The sequence below is a fragment of the Ylistrum balloti genome, unplaced genomic scaffold (genome assembly GCF_031769215.1).
Source record: "Ylistrum balloti isolate Yb309-2 unplaced genomic scaffold, AGI_CSIRO_Ybal_v1 Utg370634, whole genome shotgun sequence".
Lineage (NCBI taxonomy): Eukaryota > Metazoa > Mollusca > Bivalvia > Pectinida > Pectinidae > Ylistrum > Ylistrum balloti.
In genome coordinates this window covers 312036-328711 of record NW_026782387.1, presented here as the reverse complement: position 1 = coordinate 328711, position 16676 = coordinate 312036, and the positions used below count along the sequence as shown (strand labels likewise).

At 39.2% G+C, this 16676-nt stretch overlaps 2 protein-coding genes across 2 annotated transcripts; both read right to left on the bottom strand.

Moving 5' to 3' along the window:
- Window positions 1-11807: 11807 nt before the first annotated feature.
- On the bottom strand, window positions 11808-15516 carry LOC132557157 (uncharacterized). The gene is made up of 2 exons (XM_060221649.1): window positions 15394-15516; window positions 11808-12947 (listed from the first exon to the last, which is right to left on the bottom strand). The coding sequence occupies exons 1-2, from the start codon at window positions 15514-15516 to the stop codon at window positions 11808-11810; spliced, it is 1263 nt and encodes a 420-aa protein (XP_060077632.1).
- Window positions 15517-15753: 237 nt separating this feature from the next.
- On the bottom strand, window positions 15754-16407 carry LOC132557156 (uncharacterized). Its single transcript, XM_060221648.1, has one exon. It carries the CDS (start codon window positions 16405-16407, stop codon window positions 15754-15756), a length of 654 nt encoding a protein of 217 aa, XP_060077631.1.
- Between the last annotated feature and the right edge of the window lie 269 nt (window positions 16408-16676).

The window sequence follows — 16676 nt, the reverse complement described above, 5'->3', positions numbered from 1 at the left end:
TTTATTTGGCTTGAGAGGGTTATTGTCTTTAAAGGGGAAAGTTAACATACTATATACTATATCATTAACATGTGATTTAGACAGTGAAAGTCGTTAGGACTGACCAAAGTTGAAAAAACGAAAATGTGACAAAACCGCAACATTAAACAAATGGAAATTTTAACATATAGGAAAGTCAAATGACCAAAGAAAGACGTATATAAAAAGACACAATCACGTGGGTATTATATAAGTATATGACACCCGTAGCATACTGTATACTGAGGATGGTTTGACATCGCACATTGTTCAAAAGGAATGTGTAATATAGCTGATGACCCATTTGGAAAATGGAAAGGATGGTCCCAACTCTGTTTATCTTTATTTGGTATTAACAATTCCCCATTTGTCAAAGAGACAAAAACAATAGGCTTACAACATTTGTGTGTAAAAGCGCTTTCATTTGACGAATCCAGATTACTGTATATAAAATTCTGAGAAACAGATCAGATGTCAGAACACAAAACTGGTTTTAATAGCATATTTCTCTTTATGTGTTAAAGCTTTATATACCAATTTGTTGCAATTCTTTAAGTAATAACGACACTTGATGTAACAATTATTACATCAACGTTGCAACTGCTAAATTTAGTGTAGTAATTTTATTATTACATTATGAACTGTGACTGCTACACTTCATGTAATGTCATTTTATTATATTACAAAACATGACTGCTACACTTTTTGTGATAATATTTCATTACATTAAGCATTGCGACTGCTTCATTTAGCGTAATAATTTTTAGCCCACCATCATCAGATAGTGGGATATTCAAATCGCTCTGCGTTCCTGGTCAGTGGTCCATCCATCCGTCAGTCCGTCATCTGTCCGTCATCTGTCCGTCTAAATGTAATCATTTTTTGTTATCGATATTTCTTGAGAAACACTCGATGGATATCTTGGCTCCCTTTGGTCCCTAGTTGTGCCGATGTAAATGTGGGACTGATAACCAAAACAAAATGGCCGACAGGTGGCCATCTTGGACTTTTTCAATGAAGTTTGTTATCACTATTTCTTGGGCAGTACTGGATGGCTCTTTCTTAACATTCATATTTAGGTTCCCTTTGGTCCAAAGTTGTGACAATTTATATTTTGGGACTGATCAGAAAAACAAAATGGACACGAAAGGCGGCCATCTTGGAATGTGACTTTGAAAGTTTGTTATCACTATTTCTTAAGAAGTAATGAATTGATATCTCTCAAATTTCATACTTGTGATCGTTTGATGTTGGGACTGATCAGAAGAAACAAAGTGGCTTCCAGGTAGCCATTTTGGATTTGGCAGGTAAAGATTGCCATCGCTTTTTCTGCAAAGGAATGTTCAAATGTCTTATCAAAAGAGTAAAAATAGAGAAGGAAAAAAAGGACATATAAAGATCAAACAAATGGTGGGCGGCAAGATCCCTATGGGATCTCTTGTTTTTTTACGCTATGCTACACTTAGTGAAACAAACAAAAAATTCAAAATAAGCTAATGTAATAATTGTTTACAATGATAACTCTCGATATTTTACTAGATAGTGTATGCTCCCGTCAACTTCGTCTGCAGCTGGAAGAAAGATCAAGACGACAAAGCGAAAGCAAGACATTTTACCACAACACATTTTGTTCACGCAAATTAGAAAGTTCAAACTGTCATGTTATTGCTTTTAGGGGTTGTTAACAGATCAGCGATCATACTCAATACTGTAAGGTGTACCAAGTGACAGTCTTTAATAATGTACTGTTTGATCCAACATAAGCACTAATTGTGTACGAACTACGTTTTAAGAGATGAACATTAATGACGATGTGTTTTTAATTATAAATATCAAATGAAGCAGGTCAAATTCAGGAACAATTATTATTATTATTATTACTATTATTATTATTATTACATTCTTCTTAACGGTCAGTCAACAAATAAAAGGTCATTAGGGCCATCAAACGGTAAAACACACAGCGATCCAAAAGGAAATAACATTAAACAAACCAAAAGGTAAAAGACAAATGTTTAAAATCATAAATGGGTATGTTAACACAAAAGATTAAAATGGTACGTCATAGTCTATTATATAGACCAACATCTTTCAGGTAATGTAGAATTTTACAAATCTGAACAGTTTCAAAAAAGGATTTTAGACATGTAATGTTACGATAAAAATATTCTCGAGTAGACAGAAGGTCATTGCAGTCCAATGAAAAATGTTTAACGGTGAATGGCTCATCGCATCCTATGCACCAAGGATTATCTTCGCCCCCTTTCAACATATATGAATGTGTAAGGTATGTATGACCCATCCAAAGACGGGCAAGGACAACATTGTCTCGGTGGTTGTCTCTATAGCCTGGAGACCATTCACCGATAACAGGTTTTACGAAGTGCAATTTGTTATTGGTATAGGTATTCCAATCCTCCTGCCACTGAGTTCTTAAAATTTGATTAATAAGTGGTTTAAAATCGGTAAAATGAAGTTTAAAACAACAGGTGGTAGCGATAAAGTTACGAAAGTTAAAAGAAAGTTCATGATATAGTATTAAGGTATTACGAATGAAAATATGTTGCGTAAAAAGTCTTAAAATAGCCCGTCATATAACATCTAGCAATGCAGTAACACACTTTGTAGAAAATATTATGGGTTAAGCTATACCGTAGAACAAAGCGCAGCTTATATATATACACATATGTATTCTAATATGCAACACAGTATGGCATATACTATATTATATATATAATATCATATATATATAGGATATTTATATAAATTTTCTCAAAATTTCTTAAAAAATATTAACTTTCCGAAACTTAAGGTTATGTTCATCTTATTTCTCCACGGTAAAATACTTATTATTGGATGTAAAGAAACAATCATAGACTTAAGGTTTAACACAGGTTTAATAAAACATCAAGCGATATATTTTCAAAAGGAATAGAAGGACGGTTCTATCGAGAGCAAGACATTTACTAAGGTAGAATTGTACCGTCATTAATAACAAATAATAAGCTTTTTCAATTCACAAAAATAGACACTGACATCCAATAGTTCTTTTCTTCTAAGCTTCCGATTTAGTGTTGCTCTCATATTGATACTTAAAACATTCCAAAATAAGTCTTAGGGACTGTTTGAAATTAAAATTGTAGTAGATGTTTGTAACTGTCACTGACATTATAATAATTATTACATAAATGGTACGAACTGCATTGTAACTGTTATCACTCTCATAATAAGTATTACTCTTTAAGGATTTTATTATGGTGGGCTTTTCAAATCGCCTAATGTCCGTGGTCTGTCCATCCGTTGTCCGTCTGTCCATCTATAAACAATATTTGTTATCGATATTTTCTTCATAAGTACTGGGTAGATCTTTCTCAAATTGACTTTAGGGATGATCAGGAAAAAAGATGGCCGATAGGCTTCCATCTTGGAATTTGCCTTGTAAAGTTTGTTATCGCTGTTTCTTGGGAAGTACTCAATGTATCTCTCTCAAATTTCCTTTGTAGTTTTGTTTTCCTTGGATTGAATGTATGTGTGTTACACACCAGTGAATGTATGTGTGTTAAGCACCAGAGAATGTATGTGTTACACACCAGTGAATGTATGTGTGTTACACACCAGTGAATGTATGTGTGTTACGCACCAGAGAATGTATGTGTTACACACCAGAGAATGTATGTGTTACACACCAGTGAATGTATCCGCTTACTAATAAATTTATGAACGAACAGAAGAAATAACAGATAACGCATCCTATTTATATAAATAGTTAAATATTTAGATATCATTTACAATGATAAAATACAACATAGTTCATAAAGTTGGAATTTCCAATACATCACTTTCCAGTCTTTGACCTGATCGTTTTGCATAAAACGGCGATGACACCACGGCGATAGATTGAAGTCCGTGGTAACACATTGGTATATGTGGATATGTCGGCGATGACACCACGGAGATAGATCGAAGTCCGTGGTAACACATTGGTAGGCCGATATGTGGATATGTCGGCGATGACACCACGGAGATAGATTAAAGTCCGTAGTAACACATGGTTATATGTGGATATGTCGGTGTGTGACTTGTTAAAGTCTTACAACATTTCAGCTAATTAAAAAAGCACGCTTCAGTGAAGCCATGAATCACGCAGTTCAAAATGTTGATCAACTTGCGGTCTTTAGATGGTGCCGATTTCATGTTAATTTGAATTTGTTTCGATATCCACATCAAGTTTATGTTAAGTGATATACCTCTCAGCTAAGTATGATGGGTAATGACTTAGTGTCCTACAGAACGACGATTGGCTGTTTTTACTTTCGGACACACTGTGTTCTGAATAAGAAACACATTTTCTTTAGTAATCTTATGAAAATGTAGTGTGGTCAAGTATGATGTACACGGTGATCAAATTATCACATGCTGTGCAACTACTCTGAACCAGTGTAATTGATAACCCTCACCTTTTTATTATTATTATTATACACATACTACTCATACGTAGTTTAAGAAACAAGTTATGATATTAGGGACACATAACATCTGAATTTGATATAGTTTGCATTAAAGAGACCCACCTTGATTTACATACAGCTGACGATGACGTACTCTTAGAGAATTTTAATATGTACCGAAAGGACCGTGGAACTCCTGTCGTAGGAATGACTTCCGTCCGGTGGAGTTGTATGGGTGGAGGTCCAATTTCCAAGTAAAAAAATCCTTTTATGCACAGTCTATAGACCACCAAATAGTCCTCAAACCTTTTGGGACTTCGTTCGTTTCTCAATTGCTACTTATATAATTATGTGCAATAAAACATGTTTAAATCATAAATGTTGATATCGTCATGTTTTTCTCACATCAATCATTTGATGAAAGCAACAGGCGACAAAATTACGACCATAAATGTGTTAAAAGGCTTATATCACTAAAGTAACGGTGAATATCGCACCATATTTGCATGATTATATTGTGTTGAAAAGCTTTGTTTTCCCCACATCAAGGCGTTTGCTGATAGCGTCAAGACTACAATAACCATTGTGTTCATTAACATTTACGACAGGCTATATCTCTCCGTGGATGCTTGAACATCTATGCACTTTCAATACGTTTTTTTCATATATATTTTTTATTATTTCAATTTTTTAACTTTAAGTAGAAAGCACTCAGTGCAGTCGGTTTCTCCAGTTTTCCTCACCGTGTGATAGTACAGGCAGATTACTTTGGAAAACTGACATAAGTGTAGTTAGTAATATCTTAGATCTCTCTGTTTTGATCTAATACCTGTACTGGAGTAGGCCATCTTTATACTATTTTGATATCAAACTATTAGTCCTATTTCGTTCAGACTTAGACAAATACAAAAACCGATATATGAAAATAAATAATTTTGCTGTGAAACAAATAAGTTTTTCAGTTTCCTGTTAAGTATTCTGGTGGTGGCAAAACTTTTCTGATGTAATAAAATTTGGGCAGACCAAAATGTAATTTGCTAATTTTAACAACATAAAATTTTCGAAAAACGAGCTAGTAACCACGGCAACAACCACGAATCAGTAACTTTCTGGGATATACATATCCTAAGGTTCTTACTACAGTAGTTCACAGTTAGTTAGTTTGAAAACATTTACTAATGACAGGAAACTTATATTTTTTTTCAAATGTTTAAAAATCTGGTTGCTATGGTAACATCATTATTTGTCAAATATGATTTTTGTCAAAATATTTGGAAAGCTTGTATTCCCATGTTTGTAAACATATGGTGGATTGCTTACCTTAGTGTCGTTAAAAATTCCTGGGAGTTAAGGGGTTAAAGAACGATAACTCTTAGTGGGTATTATCCCAATAAAGATAAGTTGGTGTCTTTCGACGTTCATATCAGTTGATTAAACAAACTCATACAGTCTTTTGGATTGTTATGTATGTGTGAGTATATAACAGAATACCCGTCACACTCCGATGGCACCATTCAGCACGACTTCTTTACAAAGTACAAGTGAACACAGCCCCGAGTATTGAAGCACAGTCGTCATACTTCTTCCAAACACAGAAAAACAACATGAATGATATTAGTAACATATCATCAATATATATAATTTCTTTTATAATAATAGAAGGAATAAAAAAATATTGATAAAGTATAAAAAAATAAATAATTGTGTACATAAATAACAAGTAAATAATTTGAAACAGTCAGTGAAATATTCCAGTTAAAGCCAGCCATGCTGAACAGAAAAGGTATGTGTCGAAGACAATGTATTGAGGTGTAGTGTATTGAAGAGCTTAACATGAATAGTGCAATTATCAGTAGGCCCTAACCCATACAAAAGTTCTCTCTCTCTCTCTCTCGGGTAGATATTGGAAGGTATAACCACAAGTATTGAAAGTTATAGGTGATTTAGTAGCCACATGGAGACTTGCTCGTTCTAGATGACTTTCCTGTAAACGACGTATAAAGAGAGTTATGTCTGCGAGGAAACCAGTAAGTAGTCAGGTACGTAGTTATCTAGTACAAAGCAGGGCAACTTGTATTCTTGTAATGATTTAGATGGAATTTCATAAGACACCTACCTCCCAAACATTACCTCCCTAACTCTCCACCCCAATTCATTGTTTTGTCCCACGCTGAATCCCCTATCATTCTCCCCACTTCTCCACCTTTGTTCCATACTCCATCCCTTCCCCTAACCCCCGACTATCAGGACCAGGACAGCCTCCAGGACAGATCTTCTGTTTATCTCCCCACATCTCCACTTTTGTTCCATACTACATCCCTTCTCCCCCAACCCCCGACTATCAGGACAGCAGAACAGCCTCCAGGACAGCTCTTCTGTTTATCTCCCCACTTCTCCACCTTTGTTCCATACTCCATCCCTTCCCCCCAGCTCCCGACTATCAGGACCAGGACAGCAGGACAGATCTTCTGTTTATCTCCCCACTTCTCCACCTTTGTTCCATACTCCATCCCTTCCCCCCAACCCCCGACTATCAGGACCAGGGCAGCAGAACAGCTCTTCTGTTTATCTCCCAATTTCAAATTTTTTAGCAAATATTTTAATAATGATGTTGAAGGTGATGATAACGTTGTACTTTCTATATCTGAACTCAAAGAGTTGTCGAACCTGGATAACAATGATTTTTTAAACGCACCTGTATCGTCAGCTGAAATTTTGAAATGTGTCAACAGGTTGAAACCTAATAAGGCTGTAGGCGAAGACATAGTTTTAATGAATATATCAAATCAACAGTACACATTTTTATTCCTATATATTTAAAAGTTTTTAATTATATATTTGATACTGGTAATGTACCAGATTCATGGCTGGCGGGTAATACAATTCCTGTGTATAGAGATAAGTGTGATAAGTACAAGTCTATAAATCATAGGCCAATCACACTTATTAGTTGTTTATGCAAATTATTCACTGCTATAATTAATGAACGTCTTAATAAATATGTTGACAGTATCCAACTTATTCTTGAAAATCAAGCTGGATTTCGAGGACAACATTCTACCATTGATCATATATTTTCACTGTATGCTTTAATTGAACTCTCAAAAAAAAATTAAAAAATCGTGTGTACTGTGCTTTTGTAGACTTCGAAAAGGCGTTCGACAGTGTCTGGAGAATAGGTCTATGGAACAAATTAATTAATAGTGATATAGGTGGGAAAAAATGTTTTAACGTAATAACTAGTGTGTAATAATTATACACAGCAATGAAACCTTAAGGTATATTGAAAAGACAAAAGTAATGGGAATTTTTGGTAGAGGGAGAGTGTCGAATGATGTACAGTTCACCTATAATAGGAATCATATAGAGATAGTGAAAATTTTCAAATATTTCAATTTCAATTACTGGCAGGTGTCGTCAATGTAGCTGATGACGATTATTCTTCCGGAACACGTGGTTTTATTATCTTTGTACTTTCAGGAGTCTGCTATAAATCTTTCTTTTGTTCATATTTTGCCCTAGTGTTATTGAATTTTAGTTTGGGTTATGATTATGTTGACATGTTAGTATTTTCTTTGTTTTTTATTTTTAAGTCATCTTTTCCTTGAGATCCCCTTTCGGTAATGTCCGTGGGTACATATTCTATTTTGGATACTGAAATAGAGAACAGTGTACGTTAACAGATCAGAGTTATTTCCCTTTGTTCGGTTCGCGACTGACACTCGTCAGAAACGTACAAGCCAATGAATTCCCATCTTCTGTTTGTGGCACTGATTGGGCCACATCTCTATTAACACTTTTCTTGTAAACAGAAAACAACGTATATACTGAAGACATTGCTGACAAAAAAGTATGTATTTATCATCGTATCATTAACGAGACAGTCCCTAGGAATTATGTTTAGACTGACTCAGTTAACGCCAGTCACGTGTGATAAGACAGTTCCTATAAGCGAACATCCAACCGTAGAAAAGTAGAGGAAAACTTGATAGTCTAGCCCAATCGATAAAACTGTTAAAACTAATGGAATGACAGTAACAGTCGACATTATCGGAAATCAAGAATTGGATTCATGAAAATCATGAAAATTCATAATGAACAAAACAAAGGCTTAATAACAAATGTGACTATTATACTCGATGTGATTAAAAAGGAAATTGTGCGAACGATATCACCTTAAGGAGTTATTGATGATGTGACGTTAATGTCATCTGTCGTATTTGTATATTGAAAAGTATTAGCCTATTCCTTCCGGTGTTATAGTCTGTAACACATCTTCTACATGCGCGACAGTTTTAGTGGGTAAAAATGTTACAATGCATGTATCTCTACCGTGTTGACCTAACAAACACCATTATGTTTCGAAGAAAAAATCCTTTTTATCGCTAAGCATCACTGACGCGTCCTAGGAGGACGAAACAGCTCTCTGATGTAGCATTACTGACGATTCCTAGAAGGACGAAACAGCTGCATGATGCAGCATCACAGACGAGTCCTAGAAGGACGAAACAGCTGTATGATGTAACATCACTGACAAGTCCTAGAAGGATGAAACAGCTGCATGATGTAACATCACTGACGAGTCCTAGAAGGATGAAACAGCTGTATGCTGTAGCATCACTGACGATTCCTGAAATGAAACAACAAATGAAACCTTTTTACACAATACATGTATAACAGACACTGTGTCTAGCTGAGAACATGCCAATCTAACAGAAGGTATTCGGATGGGATCTACCTCTTAAAGAAGTTTAATGAAACAATGATCATGAAAAATCCATCTCCTCCTATATTCATGTGTATAGCATTTAAGTAACATTAATTGACTTCGCCTAAATGAAAAATTAGAAGAAAGAAGTGACTGTACTGTACTTAATATTATTCATTACTCTATGGCATATGTATTATACAATATGTATATAATGAAAACAGACAGATTTGATAAATGAAGAAATGAAAGTATACTTATGAAATTAAAAATATGTTCAAATAATATAAGATGCAGTTTTCAACCTAGAGCGAGAGGGTGGGATAAATAGAGAGAGAGAAAGAAAGAGAGTGAGAGAGGGGGAGGGGAGAGAGAGAGAGGAGGGGAGAGAGAGAGAGAACCTGTGATTAAAGTTTAAATACCATACCTCAACTTGTCTTAATTAAAACATATGTCTTGTCTTGTCCTCGCTACCTGCATTAGACTTCGATTTTTGCTTTCAAATGTTTAAAATATTCCCTCTTCAACGGCATCTAATTTAATCATTTTGGTTGTGGTATGGAGGAACACTCATGGCAAGCAAAGAAAACCATGCCAGCAGAGGTCAATATGTGTTTCTTATTAAACTGTCATCTTAAACTTATAATTCTATCCAGGTTTGCACTATTTCCAATAGACAATAACCAAAAAATGTTCAAAAATGTGATTTTCCTGTATAAAATATAGTAAAATTTCCCCCTCCCCACGGGGAAATGTATGACTGCGGGATTATGAAATTCACAATTTTGGTAAAGCATCTGAAGGCCTCTCCATCCATGAAGAGTACCTGATTATGTGTTAATATGATTGAATCAGGGCTATGAGAAAACAAATTGGGAGACAAAAATTAATTAGTAAGAAAAGTGTAATGATTCACTTTACCATGGTCGACGTCTCGATATCCAACAGTTCATAATCTTACGTCTGGATATCAAACAGTTCCTAATCCGACGTCTCGATATCCAACAGTTCCTAATCGGACATCTGGATACCCAACAGTTCCTAATCTTACGTCTGGATATCCATTAGTTCCTAATCCGACATCTCGATATTCAACAGTTCCTCATCGGACGTCTCGATATCCAACAGTTCCTAATCCGACGTCTCGATATCCAACAGTTCCTAATCTTACGTCTGGATATCTATTAGTTCCTAATCCGACATCTCGATATCCAATAGTTCCTAATTTTACGTCTGGATATCCATTAGTTCCTAATCCGACGTCTGGATATCAAACAGTTCCTCATCGGACGTCTCGATATCCAAGAGTTCCTACTCTTACTACTCGATATCCAACACTTCCTAATCCGACATCTTGATATCCAACATTTCCTTATCAGACGTCTCGATATCCAACAGTTCCTAATCTAACGTCTTGATATTCAAGATTTCCTAATCCGACGTCTGGATATGTAACAGTACCTAATCTTACGTCTGGATACCCAACAGTTCCTAATCTTACGTCTGGATATTCTATAGTTAATAATCCGCCATCTGGATATCCAACAGTTCCTAATCCGCCGTCTCGATATCCAACGGTTCCTAATCTTACGTCTGGATACAAAACAGTTCCTAATCTTACGTCTGGACACCCAATACTTCCTTATCCGCCGTCTAGATATGCAATAGTTCCTTATCCGCCGTCTGGATATCCAACACTTCCTAATCCGACGTCTTGATATCCAACAGTTCCTAATCTTACGTCTGGATATCCAACAGTTCCTAATCCGACGTCTCGATATCCAACAGTTCCTAATCGGACGTCTCGATATCCAACAGTTCCTAATCCGACGTCTCGATATCCAACAGTTCCTAATCGGACGTCTCGATATCCAACAGTTCCTAATCTTACGTCTGGATATCCAACAGTTCCTTATCAGACGTCTGGATATCCAACAGTTCCTAATGTTACGTCTGGATATCCAACAACTCCTGATCTGATGTCTGGATATCCAATAGTTCCTTATCCGCCGTCTGGATATCCAACAGTTCCTAATTTTACGTTTGGATATCCAATAGTTCCTTATCCGCCGTCTGGATATCCAACAGTTCCTAATTTTACGTCTCGGTATCCAACTGTTTCTTATCAGACGCCTCGATATCGAACAGTTCCTAATCGGACGTCGTGACATGCAAGATTTCCTAATCTTACTTCTGGATATCCAACAGTTCCTAATCCGACATCTCGATATCCAACACTTCCTAATCTGACGTCTCGATATCCAACAGTTCCTAATCTAACGTCTTGAGTTCCAATATTTCCTAATCCGACGTCTGGATATGCAACAGTACCTAATCTTACGTCTGCATATATCCAGCAGTTCCTAATCAGACGTCGTGATATCCAACAGTTCCTAATCAGACGTCGTGATATCCAACAGTTCCTAATCCGACGTCTCGATATCCAACAGTTCCTAATCTAACGTCTTGATATCCAAGATTTCCTAATCTGACGTCTCGATATGCAACAGTACCTCATCCGACGTCTCGATATCCAACAGTTCCTAATCGGACGTCTTGATATCCAACATTTCCTTATCAGACGTCTCGATATCCAACAGTTCCTAATCTAACGTCTTGATATCCAAGATTTCCTAATCTGACGTCTCGATATGCAACAGTTCCTCATCCGACGTCTGGATATCCAACAGTTCCTCATCCGACGTCTGGATATCCAACACTTCCTCATCCGACGTCTGGATATCCAACAGTTCCTCATCCGACGTCTGGATATCCAACAGTTCCTCATCCGACGTCTGGATATCCAACATTTCCTTATCAGACGTCTGGATATCCAACAGTTCCTCATCCGACGTCTGGATATCCAACAGTTCCTCATCCGACGTCTGGATATCCAACACTTCCTCATCCGACGTCTGGATATCCAACAGTTCCTCATCCGACGTTTGGATATCCAACAGTTCCTCATCCGACGTCTGGATATCCAACAGTTCCTCATCCGACGTTTGGATATCCAACAGTTCCTCATCCGACGTCTGGATATCCAACATTTCCTTATCAGACGTCTGGATATCCAACAGTTCCTCATCCGACGTCTGGATATCCAACACTTCCTCATCCGACGTCTGGATATCCAACAGTTCCTCATCCGACGTCTGGATATCCAACAGTTCCTCATCCGACGTCTGGATATCCAACACTTCCTCATCCGACGTCTGGATATCCAACAGTTCCTCATCCGACGTCTGGATATCCAACACTTCCACATCCGACGTCTGGATATCCAACAGTTCCTCATCCGACGTCTGGATATCCAACAGTTCCTCATCCGACGTCTGGATATCCAACACTTCCTCATCCGACGTCTGGATATCCAACAGTTCCTCATCCGACGTTTGGATATCCAACAGTTCCTCATCCGACGTCTGGATATCCAACATTTCCTTATCAGACGTCTGGATATCCAACAGTTCCTCATCCGACGTCTGGATATCCAACACTTCCTCATCCGACGTCTGGATATCCAACAGTTCCTCATCCGACGTTTGGATATCCAACAGTTCCTCATCCGACGTCTGGATATCCAACATTTCCTTATCAGACGTCTGGATATCCAACAGTTCCTCTGTGGATATCCAACAGTTCCTATCCGGTCTGGATATCCAACACTTCCTATCCGACGTTTGGATATCCAACAGTTCCTCATCCGACGTCTGGATATCCAACAGTTCCTCATCCGACGTTTGGATATCCAACAGTTCCTCATCCGACGTCTGGATATCCAACACTTCCTAATCTTATTTCTCGATATCCAACACTTCCTAATCGGTATTGATGCCCCTGTGGTACATTGTATTGGTGCTCAGGTCACTGTGGTACATTGTATTGGTGATGATGCCCCTGTAGTATATTGTATTAGAGCTCAGGCCACTGTTGTACATTGTATTGGTGCCCAGGTCCCAGTGGTACATTGTAATGCTGCCCCGGTGGTACATTGTATCGATGCTCAGACCACTGTGTTACATTGTATTGGTGCTGAGGCCCCGTGGTACATTGTATCGATGCTCAGACCACTGTGTTACATTGTATTGGTGCTGAGGCCCCGGTGGTACATTGTATCGATGCTCAGACCAATGTGTTACATTGTATTGGTGCTGAGGCCCCGTGGTACATTGTATCGATGCTCAGACCACTGTGGTACATTGTATTGGTGCCTATGTCCCTGTGCATTGTATTGGTGCTGAGGCCCCTGTGGTACATTGTATTGGTGCTGAGGCCCCGGTGGTACATTGTATCGATGCTCAGACCACTGTGTTACATTGTATTGGTGCTGAGGCCCCGGTGGTACATTGTATCGATGCTCAGACCACTGTGTTACATTGTATTGGTGCTGAGGCCCCGGTGGTACATTGTATCGATGCTCAGACCACTGTATTACATTGTATTGGTGCTGAGGCCTCGGTGGTACATTGTATCGATGCTCAGGTCACTGTGGTACATTGTATTGGTGCTGATGTCCCTGTGGTACATTGTATCGATGCTCAGACCACTGTGTTACATTTTATTGGTGCTGAGGCCCCGTGGTACAATTTATTGGAGCTAAGAACCTGTGGTACATTGTATTGGTGCTGATGTCCCTGTGGTACATTGTATTGGTGCTGATGTCCCTGTGTTACATTGTATTGTTGCTGACGCCCTTGAGGTACATTATATTGGTTCTGATGCCCCTGTTATACATTGTTTTGGTTCTGATGCCCCTGTTATACATTTTTGTTGGTGCTGATGCCCCGGTGGTACATTGTATTGGTGCTGATGCACCTGTGGTATATATGATGTCGTTGTTCAGACCCCTTTGGTACATTGTACCAGTCTTTAACCCCTGTCTCAGATATATCATATAGGTTGTATGGCCACTGTGATACATTGTATCGGTGGTCAAGATAAATATTGTATAGGTGCCCAGATCCCTGTGGTACATTGTATTGGTGCTAATGTCCCTGTGGTACGTTGTATTGATGCCCCTGTGGTACATTGTATCGGTTCTGAGGTCCTGGTGGTACAGTATATCGAAGCTCGGACCACTTTGGCACATTGCATTGGTGATGATGCCCCGTGGTACATAGTATTGGTGCTGAGGCCCCTGTGGTACAATTTATTGGTGCTGAGGCCCCTGTGGTACATTGTATTGGTGCTGAGGCCCCTGTGGTACATTGTATTGGTGCTGAGGCCCCGGTGGTACATTGTATCAATGCTCTGACCACTGTGGTACAGTATTGGTGTTGATGCCCTGTGGTACATTGTATTGGTGCTAATGCCCCTGTTATACATTGTATTGGTGCTGATGCCCCTCTGGTACATTGAATTGGTGCTGATGCCCCTGTGGTACATTGTATCGGTGTTAAGGCCCCTGTGGTACATTGTATCGGTGTTGAGGCCCCTGTAGTACATTGTATCGGTGTTGAGGCCCCTGTGGTACATTGTATCGGTGTTGAGGCTCCTGTAGTACATTGTATTGGTGCCCCTGTGGTACATTGTATTGGTGCTAATGTCCCTCTGGTACATTGAATTGGTGCTGATGCCCCTGTGGTACATTCTATCGGTGTTGAGGCCCCTGTGGTACATTGTATCGGTGTTGAGGCCCCTGTAGTACATTGTATTGGTGCCCCTGTGGTGCATTGTATTGGTACCGAGGCCCCTGTGGTACATTGTAATGTTGTCCCTGTGGTACATTGCATTGATGCTGAGGCCCTTGTGGTACATTGTATTGGTGGCCCTGTGGTACATTGCATTGATGCTAGGCCCCTGTGGTACATTGTATTGGTGGTCCTATGGAACATTGTATTGGTGCTGATGCCCCTGTGGTATATATGATGTCGTTGTTCAGACCCCTTTGGTACATTGTATCAGTCTTTGGCCCCTGTTGCAGATATATCACATAGGTTGTATGGCCCCTGTGATATATTGTATCGTTGGTCAGGATACATATTGAATAGGCGCCCAGATCCATGTGGTACATTGTATTGGTGCTGATGCCCATGTTGTACATTGTATTGGTGCTGAGGCCCCTGTGGTACATTGTTTCGATGCTAAGACCAATGTGGCACAGTATTGGTGCTGATGCCCTGTGGTACATTGTATTTGTAGCCAGGCCCTGTGGTACATTGTATTGGTGCTGAGGCCCCTGTGGTACATTGTATTTGTAGCCAGGCCCTGTGGTACATTGTATTGGTGCTGAGGCCCCTGTGGTACATTGTATCGAAGTTTAGACCACTGTGGTACAGTATTGGTGCTGATGCCCCTGTGGTACGTTGTAGTGGTGCCCCGGTGATACATTGTATCCATGGTTAAGATACATATTGTATAGGTGCCCAGATCCATGTGGTGCATATCATATCGTTGCTCAGGCCCCTGAGGTATCTTTTATTTGTGATCAGGGCTCTGTGGTACAGTATGTCGGTACTCAGGACCCTGTGGTACTTTTTATCTGTGCTCAGGCCCCTGTGATATACTTTATTTGTACTCAGGACTCTGTGGTACTTTTTATCTGTGCTCAGGCCCCTGTGATATACTTTATTTGTGCTAAGGACCCTGTGGTGTCTTGTATTTGTGATTAGGCCCCTGTGTTGTATGGTATTTGTGCTTAGGCCCAAGTGGTGTCTTGTATTTGTGCTCATGCCCCTGTGGTGTCTTGTATTTGTGGTCAGGCCCCTGTGGTGTCTTGTATTTGTGGTCAGGCCCCTGTGTTGTCTGGTATTTGTGATTAGGCCCCTGTGGTGTCTGGAATTTGTGCTCAGGCCCATGTGGTGTCTTGTATTTGTGGTCAGGCCCCTGTGATGTCTTGTATTTGTGCTCAGGCCCTTGTGGTGTCTTGTAATTTTTGTCAGGCCCCTGTGGTGTCTTGTATTTGTGGTCAGGCCCCTGTGGTGTCTTGTATTTGTGGTCAGGCCCCTGTGGTGTCTTGTATTTGTGGTCATGCCCCTGTGGTGTCTTGTATTTGTGGTCAGGCCCCTGTGGTGTCTTGTATTTGTGGTCAGGCCCCTGTGGTGTCTTGTATTTGTGGTCAGTACTCTGTGGTATCTTGTATTTGTGGTCATGACTCTGTGGTGTCAGTACTCTGTGGTATCTTGTATTTGTGGTCAGGACTATGTGGTACATTGTATCGGTGTTCATACCTCTATGGTATACTTTATTTGTGGTCAGGCCCTTATGGTATGCCCTCCTAAATACCGGCATGGTAAGGAAACAATTGTATTAGCTGCGCTGAACATAACGAGGCTTGACAGTAAATATCAGTATAAAGTCATGGTAACAAATTCTGTGCTGGCGACTTGATGGTTATACAACGGTTCCACCACGAATATGAATTAGGCATGCACTGCACATCGACAGATTTTTCTAATTTGCTTCGCCATGCTTTATTAATTATTTACTTTAATCGATATTCATATGTGTATGACTGTAGAGTATAGCGTTCGTCGTCATGTCCACGGTTTGAAGACAAC

Excerpts from the sequence above, each read along its gene's own strand:
- LOC132557157 (XM_060221649.1), bottom strand. The coding sequence starts at position 15,516 with ATGGATACAATGTATCACCGGGGCACCACTACAACGTACCACAGGGGC. Across the intron at positions 12,948-15,393 it reads GGCCTCAGCACCAATACAAT|ACGTCGGATGAGGAACTGTT; the intron begins GTACCACAGGGC and ends TTGGATATCCAG.
- LOC132557156 (XM_060221648.1), bottom strand. The coding sequence starts at position 16,407 with ATGCCGGTATTTAGGAGGGCATACCATAAGGGCCTGACCACAAATAAA.